At 34.9% G+C, this 26,982-nt stretch overlaps 1 protein-coding gene across 2 annotated transcripts in view; it reads left to right on the top strand.

The window, feature by feature from the left end:
• TMEM26 (transmembrane protein 26) overlaps window positions 1-24,877 on the top strand; it is a 36,936-nt gene extending 12,059 nt beyond the window's left edge. For both annotated transcript variants that reach the window (XM_033129755.1, XM_033129754.1), the window contains exons 2-6: window positions 2,917-2,995; window positions 7,070-7,183; window positions 8,837-9,057; window positions 17,747-17,823; window positions 20,582-24,877. In XM_033129755.1, coding sequence (XP_032985646.1) covers window positions 2,917-2,995; window positions 7,070-7,183; window positions 8,837-9,057; window positions 17,747-17,823; window positions 20,582-21,006 — 916 coding nt within the window. In that variant the 3' untranslated portion in view covers window positions 21,007-24,877. The remainder of the gene's footprint in view (window positions 1-2,916; window positions 2,996-7,069; window positions 7,184-8,836; window positions 9,058-17,746; window positions 17,824-20,581) is intronic.
• Window positions 24,878-26,982: the final 2,105 nt, after the last annotated feature.

Below are 26,982 nucleotides of genomic sequence, written 5' to 3'. Positions count from 1 at the left end.
GTCCTTGGAGATGCCAGCAGCCTCCTTTCACTTCATGCGCTCAGTCCTCCCTTTATTCATAAATGCAGGCATTTGAGCAGTTAAGCATTTGCTTAATAAGCATTAAATAAAGAGTTACTAAGATACCGGATAACACTGAGAAGTGGAGGAAGGAAAGGGAAGGGGAAGGGACATAAAGATATAAAATTCAGGATCTGCCTTCAAGGAACTCATGCCATTAGGAAAGCTAAGTCTCATATACACATGACTATAAAACAGTGGAGAACGTGTTGAGTCACAAGAGAAATACACGTTAAGATTAATTCCTGGTATGCCTTTGAATTGCAGGTATGATGTTGGTGGGTAGAGCAGTAAGAGGAGGGTTTTCCAAAGCAGGCATTATAATTTGGAGGGACATTTGCTCTAAAGCCATTTCAGCACCTCTCTTCTCAAAGTAACCAAACTGAAGGAGCATAGAGCCCTTCGTTCTCAACGGGGACCCATGGTCCAACAAAACATATTAGGCTGAAATGTATTCTTCATAGCCAAAATAAAATGTTTTTAATACTTCTCTAGATTACAGAGACTTTTATTTTCTCCATAAGTTTTTAAAAAAATTTCAGATGTACAACTGCTGCAGCCTGCCACTGGGGAGTTAGGGAGGAACAGCAGAACAAGCTCCTGATTTCCGATTCTGATTCGCTTTTGGTCACTGTGTGGTACTGTGTATTTTGGTAGCTCTATCTGGAAGCCTTCTGAAATTCCAGCAAATCCTCTAAGGGACAGGCTTAAGAGGGTGGGGAATATGGTAACAAAGGCTATGGACTCAGGCTCTCTTGAGTTTAGTATGATCGATTCTTAGGCCCTCAATGTCGTTGATTCCTTACCTCCTTTTCACTGATGAAGAAGGATTGAAGCGAGGGAAACCTTCCAAAATGTTTTATTGTGTTTTAAATACACAGCAGGTTGGAACTGCACAGCAGGTTTCAAGTAGCTCAGCTTGATAGGATGTGTAAGGGAAGAGGAAGAGGAAGGGGAGATAAACTAGATAACGGAGGCTTAGAAAATATCAGATTATGGAATTTAGATTTTCTGTAGTAGGCAACACAGAAAATCATGGATCTTGACTTTTTGTTTGTTTTTTCGTTTGTTTGTTTTTTAACATCACTAGATTCCTAGTTAGAGGAAATAAGTTGAACAGGATAGTATTTTCTTTCCAATTATAGAAATAAATCTTGTACATAGAAGATGTTACCGGCTATTGTTTGTTTTATTTTTAACCTCTTTCAAGAACTATTATATTTTCAGTCTATGGTTTCCCTAGATTATTATTGTAACAGTATTGTTAGGGGAGTTAATCCCACAATTAATCCTCATAGAGTCAACAAAATTGCAGTCCAGCCAACATTTTACTACCCACACAAACATTTACATATTCCAACTGTCCTTCCAACTAGAATTCATTTCCTTTTCCAATCTAACAAAGGAAATGTTCTCTCCTGATGTTTCCCTTGATATGTAAGGTCAAAAAATTGTTTCTTTTCTTTTTAAAAGCATGTTCAACACGGGGGCTTTTGATATCTCTGCAGCCCAGCCATCTTCCAAGTCAGATTTTAATAATATCATGACCCATAACCTTTTGTTTCAAAATTAGTTTTTGCAAGAAATCAAAGGCGGGGGAGGATCTATATTAAATATTGATTTTTTAAAAAGACCACTCTCTCTCTCTCTCACCCTTTCTCCCTTCCTTTCCATAGAAGTTGAAAGGAGATATTAGAGAAAGGGTTGAAAGCCTTTAAAAAAGTCCATTCTAAATGTTCTCTTAGATTTATTTTGCTCACTTTTCTCTCCTGTAGTATAATAGTAAGGTTTTAGTAGTATTTCATCTCAAATAATTCTCTTTGTTGAGCAATTAACATTTCTATTTTTTCAGGTCATTTAAAATCATCACAAGTATGCCAAATGTAATTTAATAAAATTATATTTACTTACAGTTTTGACTTTGAGATGGTCTATTAAAGTAATAATCCAATCTAAAATAAAATGCAATTTGGTGGCTATCTAAACACTAGGAAGACAGCTCTCACCAAACCCAACCATGCTGGAACCCTGACCTTAGACTTCCAACGTCCAAAACTGTGAGAAAATAAATATCTGTTGTTCAAGCCACCCATCTATAATACTGTGTTAAGGCAGCCTAAGCAAACTAATACAGTGATTGTCCCCATTTTGTGGATTAGGATGCAAACTGAGAGATCAGTGGTAAACTGGCTTTTGAACCAGAGTGTGTCTGACTACAAAGCTCACTCTTTGGGTTGTCCTCTGTATTTTGGACAAGAAAATAATGAATATAGGTAGTCTTTTAAAAATACCAAACCCTTCCTCAATTGTTGTTTGTGTGACTTTTTATTTTTAGTAGGTTTAGCAGATACAGACAATACCAGTTGATTTTTCTCATTCCTATTTATTATCATCCGATTTTTGTGTAGCAGAATGTTATTTAAGCTCTCAGAATTCCAGGTTAATGTTGAAAAATGTAGCCAATCTTCCTGAAATTGTGATGTTGAAAAATCCAAGAAGATTTACTATTGCTCTATTTGCTTTCTGTAAACCGTATTAAATACAAAATATCCAGTTTTGTGCCTGAAACTAACTGGCAGTGTCCCATTAAACCATATTAAAATTAACATCTATTAATTGGATTAGAAATTCAGTGAGAATGACAGCTGCTAGTGCCTTTTACAGTTACTTTGTTTCTCTATAATCCATATGGCAGAAATCACATAATGCTTTTTCCCCTCATTTAAATAAACATTTGAGATAAAAAGGCTTGACTCACTGTGGTCAGGATATGTGCATTTATTTTTCCTTCTTTCTGTAATATATATATATTTTTTTTTGTAAAAGCTTAACTATCTTTTTTTTCCTCTTTCACAGGTTTTCACCAGCCATATTTTTATACTTGATTAGCATTGTTCCATCATTATGGCTTCTTGAAACGCACCATGAGACCCAGGTACGTCCTTTTGCAAAATAGGAAGTGGATTATTCAGCGATAACCTACTTTTATATTATAATCCAATTTGTGTCAGAAATGCACTTTTCTAAGGAACTGGAGTTATCAGGAACTGAATAAATAATGGGTCATCAGTAAAAGAAAGTGAACCCATGATGTGTCAAAACCAATAAAAATATTACATTCAAGACTTAAGATTATATAATTAACAATTTGTGTTAGAGAGCTTGTTCCTAGGAGCGCCCTCCTCCCCGCTCCGCCCAATATGTGAGAGTTTACATGGGGGTGTAAAAATTAGTTTTTCACCCTTGTAGCGTCAATTAGTTTCTATATTAGGCTAAGAATGGGCAGGGTGCAGTAACCTAGCATCCTGCAAAATGACATTTTTAGGAACAACAGATACAAAACAAACCTCATTATCTGTACTCTGCTATATAAATACAATCAAACTTGGAGAGTCTATTTGAAATAGGCTGTCTTAAAATGTAGGCTGTGCATATTACAGGAGATTCACTTTTGAGGTTCCCACAAGATGTTTCAGTGAAATAGGAATTCTGCTCTATTGACCGAAAATCAGGGTAAAAGAATCATGGGACTCACCATTGGGAAAGGTGGGCTTTATGTATTAGAACCACACTGACCCAGAAAATAAACAACGGCTTCCAATAAGAGACATTAATCTATATATAGAGAAAGGTGCTGAATTTCAAGTGAGTTGCTTCTTACTTGGGCAATTCTAGGTAGCAGGCTATAGGCTGGCTTCAGACATTTCTTGTTATTAATCTCTACAATATGGGGGAAGCCAGTTAGTAAAGTCCATCAGACTCCAGCCTGGACTTAGTATCTTCAGGGTTCAGGTTACAGGACTATGTGTTATAGATGAACCATAGTTATGAAAGAAAATTACTTTATTACCTTCACTGATAAATTACTTGAGGGAAGATCTGTGAGAATTGTGCCTCTGTATAGTCTTCTTTGCTACAGTTGGTCATTTTATAGCAAAAGTAAGATAAGCCTCCTGTACATGTTTCAGATATTCAAACCTTATCTGGAAAATGCTTGTTCCAAATTTTAGGCATATGGAGGGGAATTTAGCTATGTGGACTATTCTGGAAGAATTCCACAAGCATGTACCAATCATAAAGGCATGAAGAAAACATATGTCTGCCTTAAATTTCATTTAAAAACAAATTAAAGTCATCGGTTATCTCTATGTCTGTAGCAAAACTATTTTTATAACAGTACATTGGTTGGTTCTAGTTATCATGGCTTTTAAAAACTACCATAGGGAGTTAGGGGACTGTTTCAATTTCCTTACTACTTACTACTCTCAGGGGTATGGAAATAAGCTCTGGTGATTTCAATCATTTTTTCCTTCAAAAGCAATTCTATGACATGGCTATCATATACAATAACAATTCATTTCCCCAAATGCTTTTATAATATAAATGTGTGGCACAGTTAATTGATATACAGGTCAAATCTCATTATAACAAATAGCCTGCAACCCAAAGCTCTCTTTTCTCTAAAAAAAAGATTTTTGAGCCCCTGGCAGTACCTCTCTAATTTTCCCGCTACAAAAGAAATGGGACCCTCTAATAGTAATGGATTTGACTCATTTTGACACTAAGAATCAAAATGAATGCCCAGAGATTGAATTGGGCAGGGTGGGCAGAGATAGAAATAGAAAAAAGTGAGAGAACAAGAGACAAAAAGGTATTGGAATTGCATTTAAATAAATAAGAAATGGTAGAATAAAGGGAGATACAGCAATTCTCTCTGTCCCTTCATTTAGGAAATTTTGGTTGTGATAATAATCACTTTTCTTCTTGATTTCAAAGTATTTTCAGATATGTTTTCTCATTTATGAACCTAGCAGCTCCACAAGTTGGGCATGGTCTGTACATTTCTGTTTTATAGAAGAGGATCTGAGACTCAAAAAGATGAAGTAATTTTTTCAAGGCCACACAGCTAACTGACAACTTTCTGGAGTTTAGATCCTAGGCCTTGACCTCTACTCTGTTAAACACACTGCCTTTCTCAGTTATGTTTTCTATGCTTTAGAGGCATTAGCATCAAAACCATCTGAATTTTTCATGACGAGAAAGAGTAATAAAATTTCCATTCACTTTTTACATTTACTCTAAATCCTAAATGTTGTAACCTATGACTTAGCATTCGGAAAACATCCTGACCTATTTCATGAAGACATTTCTCCTAGATGATTAATTCTGTACCTTCATTCCTGAATCTTGCTAGTTCTACATGAAAGGAAACAAAATGGTTATGACAACAATTCTGACCTTCACTCTTAGGTTTATTTATGAAGTGGCATAGTGAAAGAAATGGAAACTTTCTGGTCTTGGATGTGTCAGTCTGACCCAAAGGAGTATATCGAAGCTTGTTAGCTTTTAAGACACAGTCCACGAAAAAGTGGTTGGTTGGCACCCAGATCCTCTACATGAACTCACACACACAATGCTGAATATAAACTATATTCTAGTAAAAACTATACAAGTCAGATTAGGTTTTAGGAGTCAAACCAGTTGCTCTTTGCAGTCCTAATGCAGCTGCTGCTTAAAGGAAAGTCTCATCAATATATAACACATAGAATTACAAGAATAGAGTGAGACTCAGATAGCTTATAAATCATAACATGGACTAAAAGCTATTTGCTATAAAGTTATCTTATATTGTAGTGCAGACAACTTTTTAAAAATAACAAGATGCCCATGGATTTTCAGTGATAAGGATGTAAAAAAACACATCAAGGTCTCCACTTTTCGTATACAGTCTGCTTTCATGCCTGCAAACAAAGTGGTTAAAGTTTGTTTCATATTAGACCCTTTGGTTCTTCAAGTTACAACACTACTCTGCAATGAAGATTTGTTACTTGGTTCAATGATTTAATTTTATCTTTATCATCTTTTCTTGGAGTCTAGCTGTACAAAAAAGTGTGCAAACAGCTGTATTTTGCTCTTAGAGATATGGCACATAGTCGTTTTCATTAATTATTCTTGCCATTTCACCCATAACACTAGTTGTTTTGATGGAGGGTAGAAAAAACTAGCTTCTTGACAGACTTTCTTTTCTACCTTTAAAAATATCTCACAGAAATATCTGTGATGTAGCATCTAGAATCACTAAGAAAAATAACTTCTTACAGCTTTAGCATTTAAAAAAATAGTTTTTCTGTAAATCTGAATATGTGATCATGGATGGGTGGTGGTGGTGGTGGTTATGGTGGTGTGTGTGTGTGTGTGTTTCAAAAGTATGTTAGCTCTGCAAATGTTTAAGGAAATCATATATATATATGTATATATCATATATATGAAATAACCATCGGCTACAGTTACATTTTCAAGTGCCACCCCTTTCCTCTCATAGACTTTTTCTTCCTCTTTATCAGATTCCCGGCACCTGGCTGGATAGAAATCAAATACAGTTTACTTGCAGAAATTTACATGCCAAATGAGGGAATAAGAAGGGGAAAAAGTCGTTAATTTTAGGTCTATTATCAAATTTTCTATAAACCTAAATTGACTTCTAAACTGACACTAAAATGTATATTTCGGTGGGTGAACGTGTTAATTTTTTTTGGTTGTTACAGTACTGGCAAGATTGAAAGTAACTGGATTACCTACTTAAGCAAAATGGTATTTTAGATAAAGAGGCTTCTGGACAAGAAACAAATTCTTAGAATGAATGTTTTGACCCAGGTCATACACGTTTTAATGTTGTCATTGGTTGTTGGTTTGTTTTACAATTGTTCCAGAGATCAAGAAAGGGACCCCAGTTATCAATCCATAAATTCCACAGCTCCATACAATGAACTCAGAGCACGTACATCCTCCTAGACTTGTGGAAAATTTAGACATATAGACTCTCTTCTCCTATTAATTGAAAAATGGTTTTCTATCTATCTCAAGCCTATAAACTGATTTTTGGAAATGTTTATACATACTGTTTGAACTCCACATATGTGCTCATAATCTCTTAGATACATTGAAGCCATTTTAAATCATACCTGTTGTGGGATTTTTTTGACATATTGCTTTTTTACAAAATTCTTAGAATTGCATTAGCCAATCTGAAGGAATGTCACAGAATACCAGCAGCAAACAAGACTTCAATCAAACTCTGATATCAAGTGAACAAACCCACGGAAGGGGTGATCTCATTGAGATGGTGAGAGCTTTTCCCACAATATACTAGCAAATCTTTTCACTTGGTGAGGGTAATCTGCTCTACACCTTTCATCTCATTCTTCTCTAAGGAAATTTGCCAATTATTTGTTTGACTCAGGAATTTATAAAGTAACTGTATTTTTATATTTATTAAATATAGTTAACAAGCATAATAGACTTATGCCACATATATATATGGCATATACTTAACTTGCAGCATTAAGGAATCTTTGATATTTTGGTCAGACAATATATGCACAGAGAGATACATTTGTGAAGAAATAAAATCATTATAAGATTGTGATCTGCCCTATATATATTTTTTATGTGCTTATATTAATAAAATAGGGAAGATTTACAGCCCAAATAGGATCACTTCGTTGTTCTTCACATGCCTGATATCTGGCAAACTAACCATGGCCTATTAGAAAATGACATATGGGAGAGACTCAAGACCAAGGCCCCTACCCACTGGACCATGTTTTCAACAGTAAGATAGGCTATTGATTCAATAAGGTTAATAGAATTAGCTTTGGGTTCAAATTCAAGCTCCAATCACAGTTTACCAATATCACTTTGAACAAATCACTTAATCTCTCTGTATCTCAGTTTTTCATTCGATAATTGAAAATATTAATATATTCCCTGCTAGTATGCGTCCTATAAGAATTAAGTAAAACATATGTGAAGTTTCACAGAATATAAAGAAGTATGCAAATGAAAGATTATTGATCTTCATGCATGGCTTCAATCAGGTTAGAATCCTACTTTTTCTTTTTTCCTCCCTCTACCTTTGCAGTTGACATAAGCAAGTGTTCGAAAGGGATAAATTAATTTTGCACAAATTAGTTAAGTCACTTGCTTAAATCAGTTGGAATCACTGTCTAATCCACTTGAGTCCCATGCCCTGGTAGTCCTTAAAAGATCATAATCTATAGGATTAATAATATAGTTTAAAATTTAATTAGAAGGTGGACAAGGGATATCATCCAGAATACATAAATGGGATGTAAGTTTTTCTCTGAATCCAAGAATAAGGACAGAAGAAAACTTGGTGGCTAGCTTATGGATTTTTGAATAATATGTTAAATATTCAGAATAAAAATAACTTTACAGGTAGCCTCTTTATATTGGTAATGAATAAATACTATTACATATTTTCTCATTTGATATGGTAGTGTTTTAAAGCAATAAAAAACAAAAGAGAAGATTTGTACCATGCTAAAATATTCCCAGATTAGTAAAATCAAAAATAAAAATCTCTGAAAGAAAATTATAGGAATTTTAACATGGGATTTAAAAAATTTTGCTATGTGTCATAGTTTGTTATAGAGTATGATAGAATGAAAAATGATCTTTAAAACATTATGAAATTGGCTCTTTAAATATCATACTGAATAATCCCACTAGCAAGTGTAAGGTTTAAATTACTTTTAGTTATAAGGCCACCCATTTGAAGGACCACATTAGCCTTTTAATTGTTTTTAGAGCATTCAGTTGAAAGGAGTTTTACTTTCTTTAGTAAGTAAAGAATCATCTGAAAATGACCTTGCACAAAAGATAACTCTTGCTTAAAAGCCATGGTGAAGAAGGTATCTCTCTCCAAGGTAGTAACTCATAATCCTTTTGTCTGGATGACATCTCTGTTAAACAGGCCAGAGTTTTTGTAAATAATTTATCCACAACATGTGAGAAAAGTTGGACTTTGGGACTCCATCAGACATTCTTGTTGATGCTAATAATTGGAAGATGGCTTCTACCTATTGGAGGCGTGATCACTCGGGACCAACTCTCTGAACTTCTCCTTATGTTTGTGGGGACAGCTGCTGACATATTGGAGTTCACAAGTGAGACTTTGGGAGAAAAAAATGTGAGGTAAGCAGGCCCTGCAATGAAAAGACCTTCTTTTCAAGGTCAGAGCCCACACACCTGTCTCTTTGTTCTATCATTTATATTCTGCATTAATAAGGATTTTCAGTATATCATATGCCCAATGGCAGATTCATAGAATTTGTTGCTGTTCAGATGCATATTAGGTAGCAGCCCAGTGTGGATATAGATATAGATATAGGTATAGGTATAGGTATTATACAGATACAGATAGATATAGGTATAGGTATAGGAATAGGTGTGTATAGGGATACATATAGATATACTTGGTATATATTAAAATACAAACAGGAAGTATCTGATGCAGAAAAAATGGCAAATAATATTTCCTATATGTGAGAACGGAAAAGCTCTGTATGTCTGCAGGTCCACAGGTTAGGTGGGGCCACGGTTATCTGAAAACCTTCTGGAGAAGGATGACCCCTAACTCCTCTTTCACATTCTCAAGTGTCCAGGAATCTACAGTCAATCATAAGTTTCTCTTCTAGAGCGCGGCTATATAGCTATAATTCCAAGAAAGCACCCACCGAAAACTCAGTGAAATCTCTCCTTCACCCAGCTGGGAAATTTATATTCCCTGATGTGAATGAAGAATGGGGCAGATTAGGTTTTATTTTACTAAATTTTATTTTTAGTCAGTTTTGTTCAAAGTGCCCAAAGGCTTTCTGGAGTAGATGCCTATAAATTAAAACTTATTGAGTTGGTACTTTTATTTTTGCCACAAGCAAATAAACTCAGAATCCATGATCACATCTGTTTATGGAACTACTTTCTTACCATTAGGGATTTAAGTCTCAGTGCCTGAATGTACTTTCAGCTTGGGTTGTTTTGCACTATGGTATAAAAATAAATTGCAATGAGGCTGGCTTTTAATGCTACGGTTTACTTTATGCTGTGTTTCTCAAACAACACAACATAAAGCTGAGAAAAATACACAAACTTACTGAGTAAACTTAATGTCTCAATTATAGCCCAAAGTATATCTATAACCATAGGTTACCTTTACATGATCATTTCCTGTCTCACTTATATTTATTTTTCTTATACCTTATGAAGTACACACAGAATTTTAAAAGGAATCAAATCTAAGTTGATCCATTATCCTCAAAATGTTGACTTTCGTTTTGTAGCTTTAATACCTTATATTTGGTCAGTGATTTGCACTGTATAACAAATTTTCAGGTACTTTAGGACACATAATATAATGGAGTTGTAAGAAAAAGAAAAAAATCATGAACAAGCACATCAAAACAATAACTACAGGCACAGGGACATGAGACTAAGATGACTAACTACACTTATATAGAAATAAACACATACATGCTAAATATCTAAGGGTATGGGAGGCATATAGGATGAGAAATGCGGTATTCATTCAGGAGGGATATGAATGTCACCAGACATTCATTTATCCACCAACTATTGACTGATTATTTAGTATGAGCAAGGCAATGCGTCAGAGATTGGGGAGCAAATGGTGAGCAAGTGATGAGTGGAAGGGCACACGTCCTATCCCAACCCAGGCAATTTCAGTTCAGCAAGTTCTTATGCCACTTACAAATTAATGTGAATGTTTCATAAATCTTTTTTTTCTTCTCATTTTAAACTTGTATCATGTCCTGAGAATGGGATCAAATAAACAATGCCATGGTTTTTTGCTTTTAAATTTCTTTTCAGGTTTCACGGTTTCAGATGGAAGTCATTTTATTTTTAAAATAACTGCATTGTGTTCGTGACCTTCTGCACTCCCGAGTCTCTTCTCCACTCCCGAGTGTCTCTATCACTACTCAAAGACTCCAAAACCAAGGCCCAGAAAGAACCGAGAGTTTTTTTTCCTTCCTAACACTCACCTCCCAAGTTCTGATTTCATTTCAGGTTCCATCAGTATTGCAGGAATTGACACCTGCAAAGTTCCGTCTTTTCAAAGATGATATTTAAACCCCTCCCATGGTGGCATAGCTTTCCCCTTTGGCCTCAAAAAGACAATCGTGAAGAATAAATTTAATATACACGTAAAAGATGTTTACGTGTAATAGCAGAGGGAATTGTTTCATTCTAAGGTACTTAGCATTACCTATTATTACAGCATTTTATTTTATTTTCTATTTTATTTTATTCCATAATGTGAGCTGATAGATTTAGGAAAAAGCCTGCAACGATGTGTACATTACTATAATATCTACCTCTTTCCTACATCCTGGCTAAATCCTCAAATCCGATTTTTAACCTAAATCAATTTCCTTCATTATGGCCACGTGAAGAAGTTAATCTGTCTTATTCTTATAAATTTACATATTGTAAATTTTTCTAAATAGCTTGAATTCACACAACATAAAATTCAACTATTGTAATTCTATGGTTCAATGATATTTAGAAAATTTATAGATTTGTATAACCATCACCAGAATCCAGATTCCTTGGGGCTGTTTGCAGTCAATTTTCACTCCCACTACCAACCCTAGGCAACCATTGATATGCTTTCTTTTTCTAGAAATTTCATGTAAATGAAATCATAAAATATGAATCTTTTGTGTCTGGCTTTCTCATAGCATAATGTTTTGGGGGTTCATTCACGTTGCTGCATCTCTCAGTAGTTGCTCCCTTTAAATTGTTGAATAGTATTCCATGCATATACCACACTTAACTTATCCATTCAGTAGTTGATATACATGTGTACTGCTATTTTCTTACTAGTAAGAATGATATTGCTATGAACATTCACTTACAAGCCTTTGGATGGATCTGTTTTCATTACTTTTGTAGATACGTAGAACTAGAATGAGTGGGTTTTATGTTAAGTACATGATTAACTTTTTCAGAAACTGTCATACTGTTTTCCAAAGTGGCTGTACTTTTTATAGTCCCATCAACAAGGCATGAGCATTCCATTTTCTTCATATTGTCACCAACATTTTCCCCCCAGTCTTTTTTATGACAACCATTCTAATGAGTTCATAGTGATATCATATTGTGGTTTTAGTTTTCATTTTTCTAATGACTAATAATTTTGTGCATTTTTCCACGTACTGATTAGCTACACATATGTCCTCCTTGGTGAAGTGTCTGTTAAAATTTTTACTCATTTTTTATTGGATTGATATTTTTATTATTGATAAGAGTTCTTTATATATTCTGGATACAAATCTTTTATTAGATACATAAATGTAAATATTTACATCCTTTTTTTTAAATGTTGTCATTAGAAGAACATTTAAAAAATTTTTTTGAAATGGCCTATGTATCATTTTTTTTCTTTTATGTAGTGCTTTGGGTGACATACTTAAGAAACATTTTCCTCACCCAAAATTAGAAATATTTTCCTCTGTAATATTTCAACTTAAATTTTTGTGTAGTGTGAAGTAAGGGTCTAAGGTCACGTTTTGTCTTGTTTTGTTTTTGGCATTGTCCCAATACTGTTTTTTATCTCAGCTGGGATCAATTGTCTTGGCACCATTTGTTGAAAAGACTATCCTTTCCCTCTTAAATTGCCTTGGTATCTTTGTGAAAAATCAATTGACCACATATGTAAGTTTTTTGTTTGTTTTTTTTCCTGGACAGTCTATTGGGTTCCATTGCTGTACATGTCTATTTTTATGCCAGTACTGCACGATTGTGATTACTGGTGTTTTATGGTAAATTTTGAAACTGGATACTGTAAGTCCTCTAATATTGCTCTTTTAAAAATTATTTTGGCTATTTTAGATCCTTTGTATTTCCTTTAAAGTTTTATAATCAGCACGTCAAATTTTACAAAAAAATACTGCTGGAGTTTTTGGTAAGAATTGTATAAAATTTAAGCATGACTTTGTGAAGAAATGACATCTTAATAATACTATCTTCCATTCAAGGAACAGGAACTATCTCATCACTTATTCAAATGTGCCTTAATTTCTATCAGTAATGTTTGTAGTTTTTAATGTATAGGTCTTGCACTGGTTTTCCCTTTCTAATGTCCTCTAGTACTTTTCCACTAGCTCAGCCAGTGCTTAAAATCTCCCCTACCTTTTGTTTCAATAGAGGTGAATTCAATCTCTCTCCCCTATTGCAATAGTCTTGAATAAACTCTTCCTTGTCTAATTAACTCTGTCTGGTACAATTTTTCTTTGATATAGCCAAGCTGGAGGGTATACGGGAATATCCCAGGGGAAGAGTGCCTCAGACTCCCACTGTTCTTAGCTGAGGCTCCACCAATTTTTTAAGAATAAATGTTACTTAATTTGTTATTTGCCTTTGGTTGATTTCCAGGAATCTGAAGTGGTTATTTTTGAAAATTTGTTCAGTGTTATGCATGTTTGTTGAGGAGAGAATTTGCTAAACTTTTCATTCTGCTTCAGCCACCCTCTAACATATTAACAAGTCTGAATTTCAATATCATTGCCATTAAGAGTTAAGTCCTTATTTACATCTTTGGAGATCACTCTGTGCAGTCTTTTTTTTTTTGAGCACAGATCATTTATTAAAAAAAAAATCTGTCCCCATAGCATTACTGTTACGCCACTGTGAGTATTTTGCCACACAAAGGAGAATTTTCCTATGTTTATACTTTTTTTTTTTTAGCTCTTTTTGTTTGATGAAACATTTCTTCCAGGCTAGCTTAATACTTCATTTTCTTTCTTTTTCTCTCTGTCCTTTATTTTCCCCATTCTCTGAAGAAGTTTGTTGGATGCATTTTATAAAGCTAGATGAATTCTATCCACTGATTATCTCTATCTACAGGAATATTTATACTTCCAAAAACAAATAATTAAGCAAATTAGCAATGTATGACTTTATTTTAGTTTTCACTCAATAGATTTGGTGTAGTGATCTACCAAATTCCAGTCTTTTACCCTCTTAATTTTCCAAGTAGAGAGGTGCCACTCACATCTATAATTATACTTCTCTAGATCTTTTTTTCTCATCATGAATAGAGTCCATTGTCTACTTACATGTTTTTCAATTGACATTTATGGAGATAGATTACAGATGAGAAAATGGAGCAAGACAATTGGGGGAGACAGTTACACAATGCAGACAATGTTGGATACATTTACTCCAAAATTCCTTCACAAATTTTGAGTGTTTGCCATTGAAACTCAGTGATTTATTTACATTCCAACCTTTAAACTTCCTGAGTAACTTTTACTGTTTGACTTAATAACACAAATTTATCTGCTTCAAAAATTTTCTGACTATCTTTTCCAAAGTTAGTTTTGATAACTTTACTAATATGTTTCTCAACACACACATTCTCCCATATTTTGTGTATGCTCAGATAATACTTGCATATGCAGAAGATATATATTCATTATTGTAAGATTGGAATTTGGCTTACTTAGGGATAGGGTTAGTTTATTATTCATCCCTATTTTATATAATGATGAAATTAAAACTCAAACTTCTCAAAGAGTTTAAGAAGTATGTTTACATAATAATAGAAACACAACTACTACTACTTGATAATATTTATCACTTTCTGTGTCCTAAGCACTGTTCTAAGGGTTTTAGTTGTGATAAGTTATTTAGTCTTTACAATAACACTATGAGGTAGATAGTATCATTATCACCATTTTATAAGCTCAACAGTGACAGGCAAGAGAAGTTGAGAAAGTCTCAAGGTTACATGGTAATAAAAAGAAAAACTGGTAGTGATCTAGGATAATTAGTCTGTATCAAGTGCTGTTCCAAGAGCTTTATATGTTTAACATATTTAATAACTTACTTAATAAAATTATCATATAAAATCTAATAGCTATTATTTTTGTCATCCTCATATTGAAGACAGGTAGACTAAAGCATATAGTATTAGATTAATTGTTCATATTCGTATAGCCAGTTAATAATCAATTTGGAATTGGAGGCCCACATATCTCTGGGGAGGGTTGGAGCTAGTATTTGAACTCTGGCAACCTGCTACAAGAGCTCATGCTTTACTGTCACTTTCTGCTTCCTTAAAGACAAACTGCTCATGAAGTTTTGGTAGACTTACTGAACTTTGGGATTAAAAGAAACTTCAAAAGTGACCACTTATTGAAAAATCTATTTTACATCTATTGCAAAATCCTCTCTAAAATTTTCTCAACAAGTTTTTGTCCAGACTTTCTTTGATAATTTTCACTAATAGAGAATATACTAACCCCAGGGGCAACTTATTCTATTTTGAGGTAATATTATTAGAAAGAACTTTCCTCTATTGTAATGAAATTTGGATTCTTATAGTTGCAACTAAAATCCTTTGAACCTGAATTGGCTCCCTGAAGCACAAGAAAATTAGTTTAATTCCTTTTCCACACGGTAGCCCTTTAAATGTATGAAATACAGTTTTTAAGGAATCTTCTCCAGTTTTCAGTTTTTTAACTACCCCACATATAACATGTCTCTGAGTTTTCTCACCATTCTAGTCTCTCTCCTTTGGACCAAAAACTTTATAAATGTTCTTCCTAAAACATGGAGCACAACACATGATAATTTGGATATATTCTGGACATGGTAAGAGAGAGCAGGGTTAAAACTTTACACTTCCTACATGGAAATAGTGTGGTATAATGGTTAAAAGGGTGGATGCTGAAATTAGCTATCTAATTTTGATTTCTGCTCCCAACACTTAAAACTACACGGCTGAACAAGTTTCTTCAACTCTCTCTGTCTTCGTTTCCAACTAGAGATACCAAGTGTATGTACTTTGTAGAGTTGGTATGAGGATTAAGTGTGATCACAGAATTAAACAGTTAGAAAACCGAATGCACATAGTTCAGACACTGTTGGTAAAAATATTTAAAAATTCAGGCACTTATTGAGGTCAACTATATATCGGCATTGACATTGCAAAGAGGGAAGAGTTATAGACTGGGGTCCCCTAGGCATTTCCACATAGAATTCTAGACTTTATACTTCTTGGAAGTGACCTATGATTGCATTTGATTTTGGAAAATGACAAATCATGTTGCATGGTGGACTTATAATTAGATAATAGTAAAGGAAAATCTTTGAGCCTTTGTATGGCTATTGCTGTGAAATTCCATCTCTTCTATCCTATTCTAGGTCATCCAGTTACATCCTGTCAAGATCTTTTGGGATCCTGATTGTGTCTTTCAGGGTATTGGTTTCCCATCCAACCTCCATGTCATATGTGCATATAAGAAGCCTACCATCAATGTTGGCAACCAAGTCACAGATGAAACATGAAGTTGAACAGAATCAAAGCAGAGCCTGCAGCAACCCATTAGACAGCTCCCTTTGGGGAGTCACTTACACAGGAATCCCCCTAACTGTAATCACACCCAGAATATTTCTTAATCTTGTTAATAAGAACAGTATGAGAAGCTTTGTCATAAGCCTTGCTTAAATCCAAGTGTCTATTAATAATTTATATGTCATTACCTGCCTAGGAATCTTAATTCTATTGGAAAAAAGAGAGAGAAAACAATCATAGCTGAGTGCAATTGTTCTTAGGGAACCTATGTTGACTCTTAGTAATTACTGTCTTCTATGAGAGCTCTCAGGATCTTTTACATAATCACTTATGTAATCTAACGAGGGATTCATGGTAAATGTGCCTTTTGCAGTTTGAGATATACTTCTGTTTCATTTTGAAAGTTAGGACTTCATGTTTTGTTTTTTTTTTTGACACCAACCTTGTCTCCACTGTTAACTGCCAAGACATAATGACAGCTTAGAAATCTCATTTACAAATTCTCTCAGTTTTGAGACCTAATTTTTCAGGGCCTCACTACTGAAAGCATTTCACGGTATTCTTTACAATCACCTCATTTAGTTTGGTTTCCATGATGCTTTTCTATCCCTCTCCAATCTGAAAATCCTTCTTGACAGAGAAGTTGGCAACAAAATCTGTTATTACACCACTATCCTGAAATTGATAATTTCCTTTGTATTTTTGCTTAAAAAAAATTACTTTGATACTTTTAAAATACCGTTTGTATGTTTGTAACCTTTTCTTTAGGACTTTAGTCCTCAAGGCCATTTTCCTAGGTCTATGACTTTTGTATATTTGCCAAGTGTGCATCCTTCTTTTGGATAGTCAACAATTCCTTCCACAGGTATTTGGTGAATGTCTATTATTGGCCAGGCACTGCTCCAGGCACTGGGCACAGAAGTGAATGAGACAGTCATACTCCCTGACTAATATCCTAGAATCTACTGTAAATCTCTGATTACTGGATTTATCTTCACACTGTTTTTCCAACTGAGGATAGCTTTCTTTTGCATGCTGAACTTTTAATTGTTGAGCATCTAGCCCTTTTGAGATGAATTTTTTAAATTAGAGTCTTGGGATCATAGAACAATTTTCACTTTTTTGACTTTGAAATTTCTTGAAATCAGCCCTCTGAATTTCTAGGTCAACGTCTAACATTTTTCCTAGCATTTCTTTTCCATTATGTTTCCGTGATTTTGTAAAACTAAATACAGCAAGAGGCTTTGCCATAATTCACACAGATGTGGGCACTTGTGGAAGTTGGGTTTTAAGGGTCAGTTTTTTGGGGTTTATTAAAACTTCTTTTTCATTATTCAATTACAATTATGCATACATTTTTCATAGATTTCTCATATCACCAAGATATTTTGACAACTCTCAAGAGGTTCATTAGGGAATACTCAAATATGGGGGGGAAGAAAAGATTTTTCTGCATGTGATCATATTTTTAATTATTAATTTAAAATTTTGTCTGCATTCTAGAAATAACTTTACCCTAGTCTGTGCCATCCTTTTTACATGGACTTGGAGCATGTTGCAGTTTCCACTTGACCTGGCGGGTAAGTGTTCGGATGTTTGCTCAAAGAAATAGAACATTACAACTCTTGATTATAAACTGTAATGAAGCTAAGGATGTATTTGAGAAGATTATCATTTTAATTATTTTGACATCTCAATCCTAGTTCCAGTTCAGCTTTTCAGATGAAAAGTAGATTAAAACTTAGGAAAGCCACGAGCAGATCCACGTTGGTACAGGGTCTGCCTGAGATAGCTGAGTGGATAAGAGCACAGCTTTATAATAGTCACTTCATACGGTGGTTCCATCACTTAAGATTTGTAAAACCTCCTGCAAATTCGTTCACACGTCTGTGCCTCGGTTCTTCATCCATGAAATGGGGATGCTAACCATAAGAGCTAGGGCTGAGGATCATGGTGATGATTAAATCAGATATAGTTTGTATAGTGCTTAGCACAGTTGCTGGCATATAAATGTTGTCTCTTGAGGTTTTTAAGGGGTCATTTTCATGCCTTTGTCATACCCATGGATTGGAACATCAAAGGGAGTAAAAGTAGTTTCAGGACCACATGGAAAATTAACATTTTCCTCAGTGGTGGCCTTGGGAATCCCACTGATCTTCTTTTATTAAAGACATAAACCCCTAAGACTTTGCAAGAAGTAAATTGTTTCCCGGGCATTACATACTAGTGGTGCTCAGAGCTACATGGTCTAATATGCTACCTACTACTCACATGTGGCTATTCACATTTAAAGTAAAAATTAATTAACATTAAATGAAATTAAAAGTACAGTTCCTCAGTCACAGTTGCCATATTTCAAGTGCTCAATTACCACGTATGGCAACTGTACTAGACATCACAGATATAGAACTTTTTTACCATCACAGAAGGTTTTAATGGACAGCATTGATCTGGAATTATACCACAATTTCTCGGAACACTGAAATTTTGATTTGGAAATTCTCCTGGATGCCACTTTGAAGAAATTCTAGGATTTAATAATTAAATTTTCTTTGAGCCTGACTTCTTTTTATGGCACCCTGCCTGATGGCTTCAGGATTAGAATTAATCTTAGGGCAGGGATATTTCATTTTTTTCTGCATCTTTTTTGGCTCACTGATAGGCTCAGAGGTTTCAGAGGCCATTTTGGACCTTAGCATCTACTTCTGGAATAAAATTGTCTACAGAATAGATGGAAAGAGTGGCTTTTTGGAAATTCCAAAAATCTAATTACTAGTTAATAATTACAAACAAAACTATGTCAATAACACACACATACACACACAACTACATACACACACAACCACGCACACACATTTTTTTCATAATGTGCCCTAGAAGGTACTCAATACCCATTGATTAACTGGTGTATTATGACAGAATATTATGCACCATCACTTTAGATGTGGAATAATACTCTTAGGAGAGCCTCTCTTCCTGACCTTAACTTCTTAGGAAAAGCTATTTATCGGTATGTCGGTTTTCCATGCGTTCTGCTGATTCTCACCCTCTCATATCTTGTGGTTTATAGCCTTGCTAAGAAAATTTTTATTTAAGAAAGACATTTTGTAAACTTTCAGGAGTGATAATGTTATGCAGCTGTTTGTAAAACAAAGACCAAATGTTACTTCTGACTAAATCACTATTGTATTTTCCAGCAAACAGTGCATTATGTTCACCCATATCAAAGCAGCTCCATAATATTTGCAAGCTTCAGTAGACAAGGCATTCTTTGTTTGAAAACTCCAAATGGAAGGCTTCATTATTATAAAAGGATTATTTTCTGCCCTTGACCCTGAATTAAATTTACATTTTAGGAATTAAAATTAAAAAGTTCATTTGTTGATTGGACCTCCTTTTCTTCAACTGGAGAGTTAGTAATTATATCCAGTTCTTGTAAACTGTGAAACAAAACCATAAGGAATTAGACGAAATAAAATAACAATGGTGTTTTTTGGGGTTTTTTTTTGATCACCACCATAAGAAAAATATGTTTAATGTGAATTAAGTTTGAATTTGAATATAAGAGCTTCAATCTTCACAACATGCTTTACACATAGAATCAAGTGAGTCAACCAGTAAATAGGTCGATCTCAAAGAGAGAATCCAGAAGGATCTGGGTCATGTATTCTCTATTCCATCTGCAAACTTAGCAGTCAGGAAAGTCATTTATTATCCCATGGGAAAGATAGAGTGAAAAGGAGAGAGGAGCGAGGGGTGTTATTCTAATGGAAACAGAAAGAGTCAGTGAATAGGGGCTCCTCTTCTCACAAATATCACTGTCATCCCAGTTTTCAGGGAAGGAAACTGAGGCCCAGGCAGGTCAAGGAACTTGGCCAGCATCTCCCTGCTAGACAGTGAGGAAGCCGGAGAGGCAGCCATAACCCTGACCTGAGGCCTAGATAGTCTGGCTGTCCCGCCTCCCTACACTGCAGACCCCAACAACAGACAAGGTGGTTTCTTCTCTTCTTTATTCTCTCCAGCCTACTTAACTGTGCGGACCTCAGTGTGAGGACTAGAAGGTGGTCTGAATTTTTTACATGCATAGAAAATAGAGGACTGACTTCATTTGGCGTGTTTTACTGGAAATACAACCGATTGTCGATTTGGATAATAAAATGACCAAGGATGTTAAATAGCAGGGTGGTATTACCTGTTCCACCAGAACAAAATGCTAGAATCACTCTCAATCGTGAACCAGTATAGTACCCATTGCTGATAACTTGTTCCCATTTCATTCTGTCTTCCTTTTTGACATTTCAGAGAGATAACTGTAATCGGTCTGCCTTATATTTGCAGTACAGCAGGTCGCGTGCCCGGCGTCTGTGACAGCGAGGGGATTCCGAAGCCTATTCTTTTGCCAATACGGTGCCGATCTATGGAACATTGGAATCAGTGTCTTCATACAGGACGGGCCTTTCCTTGTCCTGCGCCTCATACTGATGACCTATTTCAAAGTGATCAACCAGATGCTGGTGTTCTTTGCTGTGAAGAATTTCCTTGTGGTTGTGTTACACCTCTACCGCTTCGTTGTGTTGGCGATGGATGTCCGTGCCTCCTTGCGAAGTCAGCCAGAAGTCCCAAGAGGAGGGTACAGCCCTCCAGCTGAACCAGCTGTGAGTGGGGTGTCACCTGAGGCCTGGGAGAGTGGTTCTAAGGAGGGCGTGGCTATACCTTTGCGGGCCTCGCCAGTCACCTCTGATGACTCTTTCCCCACACCATAGTTATTTATTGACAGCAGCATGCAACTAGAACATTTGATTTTCTGGTTCTTACAAACAGAATCTCCCTCCCTCTCTCTTTTTTTTTTTAAGCATTGGCATGTAATAATTTGCAAAAGAACAACATAAAAAGTGACCTTAAACCTGTCAAAATATATAAATGGAGTCCCTCTAAAATGGAGCCGGAGCTGCCATGCCAGGCGAACTGCCTTGCATGTCTTATGCCTCAGACCTTGGAAAGTTAAAACAGGGCAAAACAACCTTTGGACTGGGCCTAAAGCAGCCTGTATCCCAAAGAACTGTTCTCAAGGATAACAAGGAAGCAGATGTGATGACTTTATGGCTAACGGACTGAAAATTAAAAATGCTGTTTAGAATTTGCGTCACTGAGTTATGTTATCTGCAGCAATAGAAATGTCTTCGTTCTATTGATGTAATTGTTCTCCTTCCTTTTCTCATAAATACCCTATGCCTTTGTCTCCTAATCAGAGCACTATTTGGGCTTCCACCTAAATCAGGACATACCAAATAGCTATTCTTATTGATCTCAAATAAATGCATGCTGCCTCTCACTTTGAAAGGCCTTTTATTTTTAGGTTATCAAATCAAAGCTGAGGAATTTTCTTTTTTTTAACTGAATGGAAAGAACTTTGATTAGTGGCTGTTGCTACAACTTCTGTGTGATGGTATCAAATGCAACAGTTGTTCAACGACTAAGTGATTTGTTTGTCTTGAACTGTCTGAAAAGCTATGGAAAGGGTTACAATGACATGCCCTCCGAGATTTAGTGCAGATACGGCTGTTACCTGAAAACAGAGACGCTTTGAACTTTGGCTCCATTGTCAGTCTATTTCATCTGATCTTTTCTGCAATGTCTCTCTCACATAAAATAATGTACATTCAGTAAAAGCAGGGCGAATAAAGGGAAATGTACCTTTAAAATTACCTCACTGTGGACTACAAGCAGTGACACTCACTGCCCAGTTTCCATAGCATTGAGGGCTCTCTTCATTGCTGCACAGACCTTCCCAGGAAAATCATTTTTCTGGGCTGGTGTGGTATTCTGTCATGGCGCATATGCTCTTACAGAAATTTTACTGCTTTTGGCTTGAGCACTGCAAAATTCACAGCAAGCCATTTCAGTTACAGATCTACTGGTTGCAAGGCAGGAAATACTGGTAATACTAACAAAGTCCCAATTTCCACTCTGAATGTGATTTGCGGCATTTGTCAGTATTTTTCTTAACTCCACCGTTCTGTATATTGCCAAGGCGAAGTATGTGGGTTGAAGCAAACAAGCCCTGAAGCAGTCAATCACAGTGTTTCAGACCCTTTAAGTGTTACCATAGTTTCTGGTGTGTGCTGGCAGTCACTGTAGCTGCTCTGAACGCCCATACTATAGACGGTCTCAGGGAAGATATCGGTGATGGACGTTTGCTTCAGTTCCCTACGCACAGCTACGTAACTGGCCTTGATTAGTGACCAGGGTTAGAATATGGCACAACATTGTGGAAACCAGGAAATTTACTTTTCTTCCCTGTAGTAAGAGTTCATGTCCTCAGTATTGAAATGTCATACTTTTCCTTTATACACCACTGTATTTTCCAGATGGAGGTGACTCAGAACCTTTAAAATGATTTTTTGCTTTTAAAGATATAGTGTGAAAATGTACCTGGCTCTATCACAGTATTTATATGAGGCAAACAGCCCAAAACTATTCTTTCTGGGCTCAGAGCATGGTTACTCCCTGTTGTTATGCTCAGGAACTCAAAGGGACATTAAAGATAAGGCAGGGTATGACCTTAAATTGGGTGTGACTTATTGACAACTAATTGGGAAAATTTTATCTATAAATCTGTGTGACATGATATCTGTTCAAAATATTTGAACAGGTTCATAGGTAAATTCTGTTTTTATACAGAGAAATTAATAATTTCCAATTAATGGCTTCTTCAGTGTCTGATAGCATGTGTTTCTATTTCTTTTCTTCCTTGTGTTTCTAATTTTTAACAATATGATAATTGTAAAATTACACATGAAACTGATGGAATACATTTACTATTTTTCTTAATAATTTTATGAAAGACCAGAAAATTATATTTATATAGAGTAAAAAACTTGACAATTTTTAAGGGCATGTTCATGTTATTTAAAATGCTTAGCAATTGAAAGCAAAATAATAACTGCTATTTATAAAAAAAAAACAACAACAACACAAAAACGCCTCAGCAAACTATGTTTTTATGTTGACTGTTTTATGGTGAATGTTTTCCTCCACAACATGTATGTGATACTTATTACTGCAGATTTGCTCATGGCATACTTTTCATGTTTCAATTTTTTTCTTCCAGCAAAACAAACAGTGGGCCTCTAAAAATAGATAAGTACAAAGTAGTATGGCTGTTACAAGGATATTTTTAAATGCTTTTAAAATCTGAGACTTGTCTTGGCTTTGAATGAGTTTCTAGTGTTTATGTAAAGTATTCTGTAATTAGTACTCCTCCGAAGGATAGAAAGTCTAGAGTCTAGCTTCACTTCGAGTGCTAGGAAGGCAAAGAGTGCCCAGGACCATCTCAGCAATTAATGGTGGCAAAAATAGGCACACTGCAATGTTTTCCAGGAAAATCAGCCAAGGGCAGCATTTGTTAACCTAATTGCCAGTATTCCCACTCTTCTGGACTTACTGTTTTTATTGTGGGAAGAAAAATCTATATTCATTTAGTTTTTAAAAATAAAACCTAAGTCCAGGTTGTATCCCTAGAAACCTGATGAAAAGTTAAAAATTTATTCAGTTATTGTATGTTTTTATTGTAGATTGCTAAACATTGCAATGTTTGAAAACATCCAAGTGTTTGCTATAAAATGGCTAGAACAGAAGTTACCTTCCATATGTTGACATCCTGGGACTTGCTTGCATTTTATCTGTAATAAGATAACTGGCTCAGATCACCTGTATAATGTGATGCTGACCATACATCCGGACCACCCCTTCAGACACACGCCCAAACCCAACCACTTAAGAAAGTGGCTTACTTTTTATTTTGTTTTTTAATTGCTTGATTAAAACTCAATCAAATATCCTTCATAAAAACATATCATTTCACTTGTGGGAAAACACAATGTACATGTTTTAATGGTGCTATATAAAAACATACCTCATAACCATCTTGCACGTTTTTCTTTACCCTTACTAGATGAGTCTCAGAGGATATGACTTGATATGGCAAGATTAGTAAACTGTCTTCCTCTTGGATTGTTTTGCCAATTTTTACGTAAACTGGAACAGATAACATATAAAAATAAAAATATGCATTGGCAATACTATTCTTACTAATCTTTCATAATGACGGTTGTTATACAAATTTATCAGTTGGCTCTGTTGTAGTTCCAATAGTTTGTATCAGTCCTTCAGGACTTATAAGACCAGAAAGATATGGCTAAGAAATATCAGAATCCACTATTAGAATGTTAATTATTAACTTGTAATTTAATAGAAACTTTTTAAAGCCTTGGGAAGGCATGAGGTAGGTGCACATGCTTTAGGTTTCAGAGTTCCCCATTGACTCTTATTATCTTTGACATTTAATCTCAATGACAATTAATCAACACTCCTGTTAAAAGGGAGAAAGAATTGCAAGAGGCCAAGTCTCTGTCCACCTTCACTCTACTCTAGTGCCAGGAAAGTGAGATGCTGAAATATTGCAGAGCCTCAGAAATGTAAGTGAAAAAAACAAACAATCTTGAATTGTGAGAAGAGACTCTGGGGTTAAACAAGGCAGCTGGAGGATGTTTATAGCTCGGAGGCTTTAAATAACTTTTCATATGATAGGAGTAACTCTAAACAATGTTTGAATAATCAACTGCTAAAGCCTTATATTTTACGGGTATCCATCCTCTGAATCTTTCTTTCTAGAATATTTTATAAGGATGTTTTCTCTGAATTATTCATATTTATACTATTTTCCTCTGAATGACCTTTGTATTTCATTATATAGACATTAAATAGTTTGTTTACACTTTATCTTCATGTCCATTTTTTGCTTGAATTTCTTGTCTTTGTTCTATTCTGTAATTCAGTTTTTGTTTTTAAGCAATGGTTTAAAATAAAACTGATCTACTTAGAGTATGACTAAAGTGGCATTTCAAACTAGTGAGGAAAGACTGACCAATATTATAAATGATGTTGGGAAATTTTACAAACCATCTGGAAAAAATAAAGTTAGATTTTTATCTCACGCAATATGTAGAAATAAATTCCAGATGGATTAAAGATCTAAATGTAAAACTGAAAACTATAAAATATTAGAAGAAAATATGGAATGTGTCTTTAGCATTTGCGGAATGGGAAAGAAAGATCTTTCAGAGCAAGACATGACTCTCAGAAGCTACGAAAGTAAAGATTGACAGCTTTTCCTATGTGAAGGTTTAAAATTTCTGAATGGCTAAAGGTATCATGAACACATCACTGTGGTTTCCTTTTCTGGAGAAAAGTGTCAGTACACTCATAAAAGAGAAATGAGAGATATGGAAATTAGAAAGGAGGAGCCAAATTTATCATTTCTTTGTAGAAGATGGAATGTTGAACATCCAAGAAAAGCATACAAAAATCTAAGAAACTATTAAAATAACAAAATCATGCAAAAATCAATGGCTTTTCTGTATGTAAATAAACATCACACAGAATATATATTTGAGGAAGAAATTTCCACACATCATAAACTAGAACAAAAAAATACATAGGAATAAACTTAATAAATAAACAAGATCCATGTGAAGAAAACCTTTAAATGATTTTGAGGACCACTGGTAAATAATTTAACAAATAGAAATATGTATTATTTTGGGGCTGCAGTAAAAAGACTTACAGTTTAAAAATGTATTACTCACTCCTAAATTGATCTATAAATTTAACATAATCTTCATAATGAAAATAATAAGATTTTAATTTTTAATTACTACCCAAGCTGATTCTAAAGATTTTATGATAAAATAAGCATGAAAGAATACCTGGAAAATACGAAAAGGAAGGAAAATGACAGAGCTTTCAGTATATTTAAATATATTATAGAGCTACAATAACCAGAATATGATTCTGTCAGGAAGAAAAATGGAATAGCAGTCAAGCAATAGACTGAATTACCTAAGGATTTTGATATATGATGAATCATGCGTGGGGATGGGCTGGGGGTGATTGAATATTATAAGTTGTTTAAGGTTTTCAAAATATCAAATTGGACCCCTACCTCAATCTTTATGTCCAAAACATTTTCAGATGGATAGAAGAATTATATATTAAAAATAAAAATCAGAAAACGTGTCTTTTATAATTGAAATTGTCAGAGTGTTTTCCAAGTAAAATACGAAACTGGAAACCACAGACGATTCATAAATTTCAAGTTGTAAAATTAAAATTTCAACATCATTACAACACCATAAATGAATTCAAAAGTTGAATAAAGTGGGTAAATAGTTTTGCAACAACTGTAACAAAGCATTAGTTTTCTTAATGAGCAAACAGCTCTTACAAATTAAAAAAACGAAAAAGTAACACCCATTGGGATAATCAGCAAAAGCTAATAGGATTCACTGCAGAAGGTACAGTTAAGGAAATGCAAATCAAACCCCAATGCAATATCATTTTTCAAATGCAAACTAAACTACCAGATACCATTTTTGAATTATCAGGCTGGCAAAGATTCAAAAAAGTTTCAGAACGCTGTGTTAGAGGGGGTCAGGGAAGCAGACATTCTTACTCATTGCTGGTGAGGATGTAAATTATTACAACTTCTTTGGACAACAATTTGGTAATATCAGTCAGAATTAAAAACTCATTAATCATCTGACACAGCAACTCAACTTCTAAGGATGTGTCCTACAGATAAATGTGTGCAAAACTGTGTGTCTGAGGCTACTCACAGCAGCATGGTGTCCACCAATAGCAGTTTCTATAGTAGCACCAATAGCGTCATTATTAAATTA

Source organism: Rhinolophus ferrumequinum, chromosome 16, assembly GCF_004115265.2.
Source record: "Rhinolophus ferrumequinum isolate MPI-CBG mRhiFer1 chromosome 16, mRhiFer1_v1.p, whole genome shotgun sequence".
Classification (NCBI taxonomy): Eukaryota; Metazoa; Chordata; class Mammalia; order Chiroptera; family Rhinolophidae; genus Rhinolophus; species Rhinolophus ferrumequinum.
The sequence above is the reverse complement of the archived record's forward strand: the minus strand, read 5'-3'. Positions and strand labels throughout refer to the sequence as shown.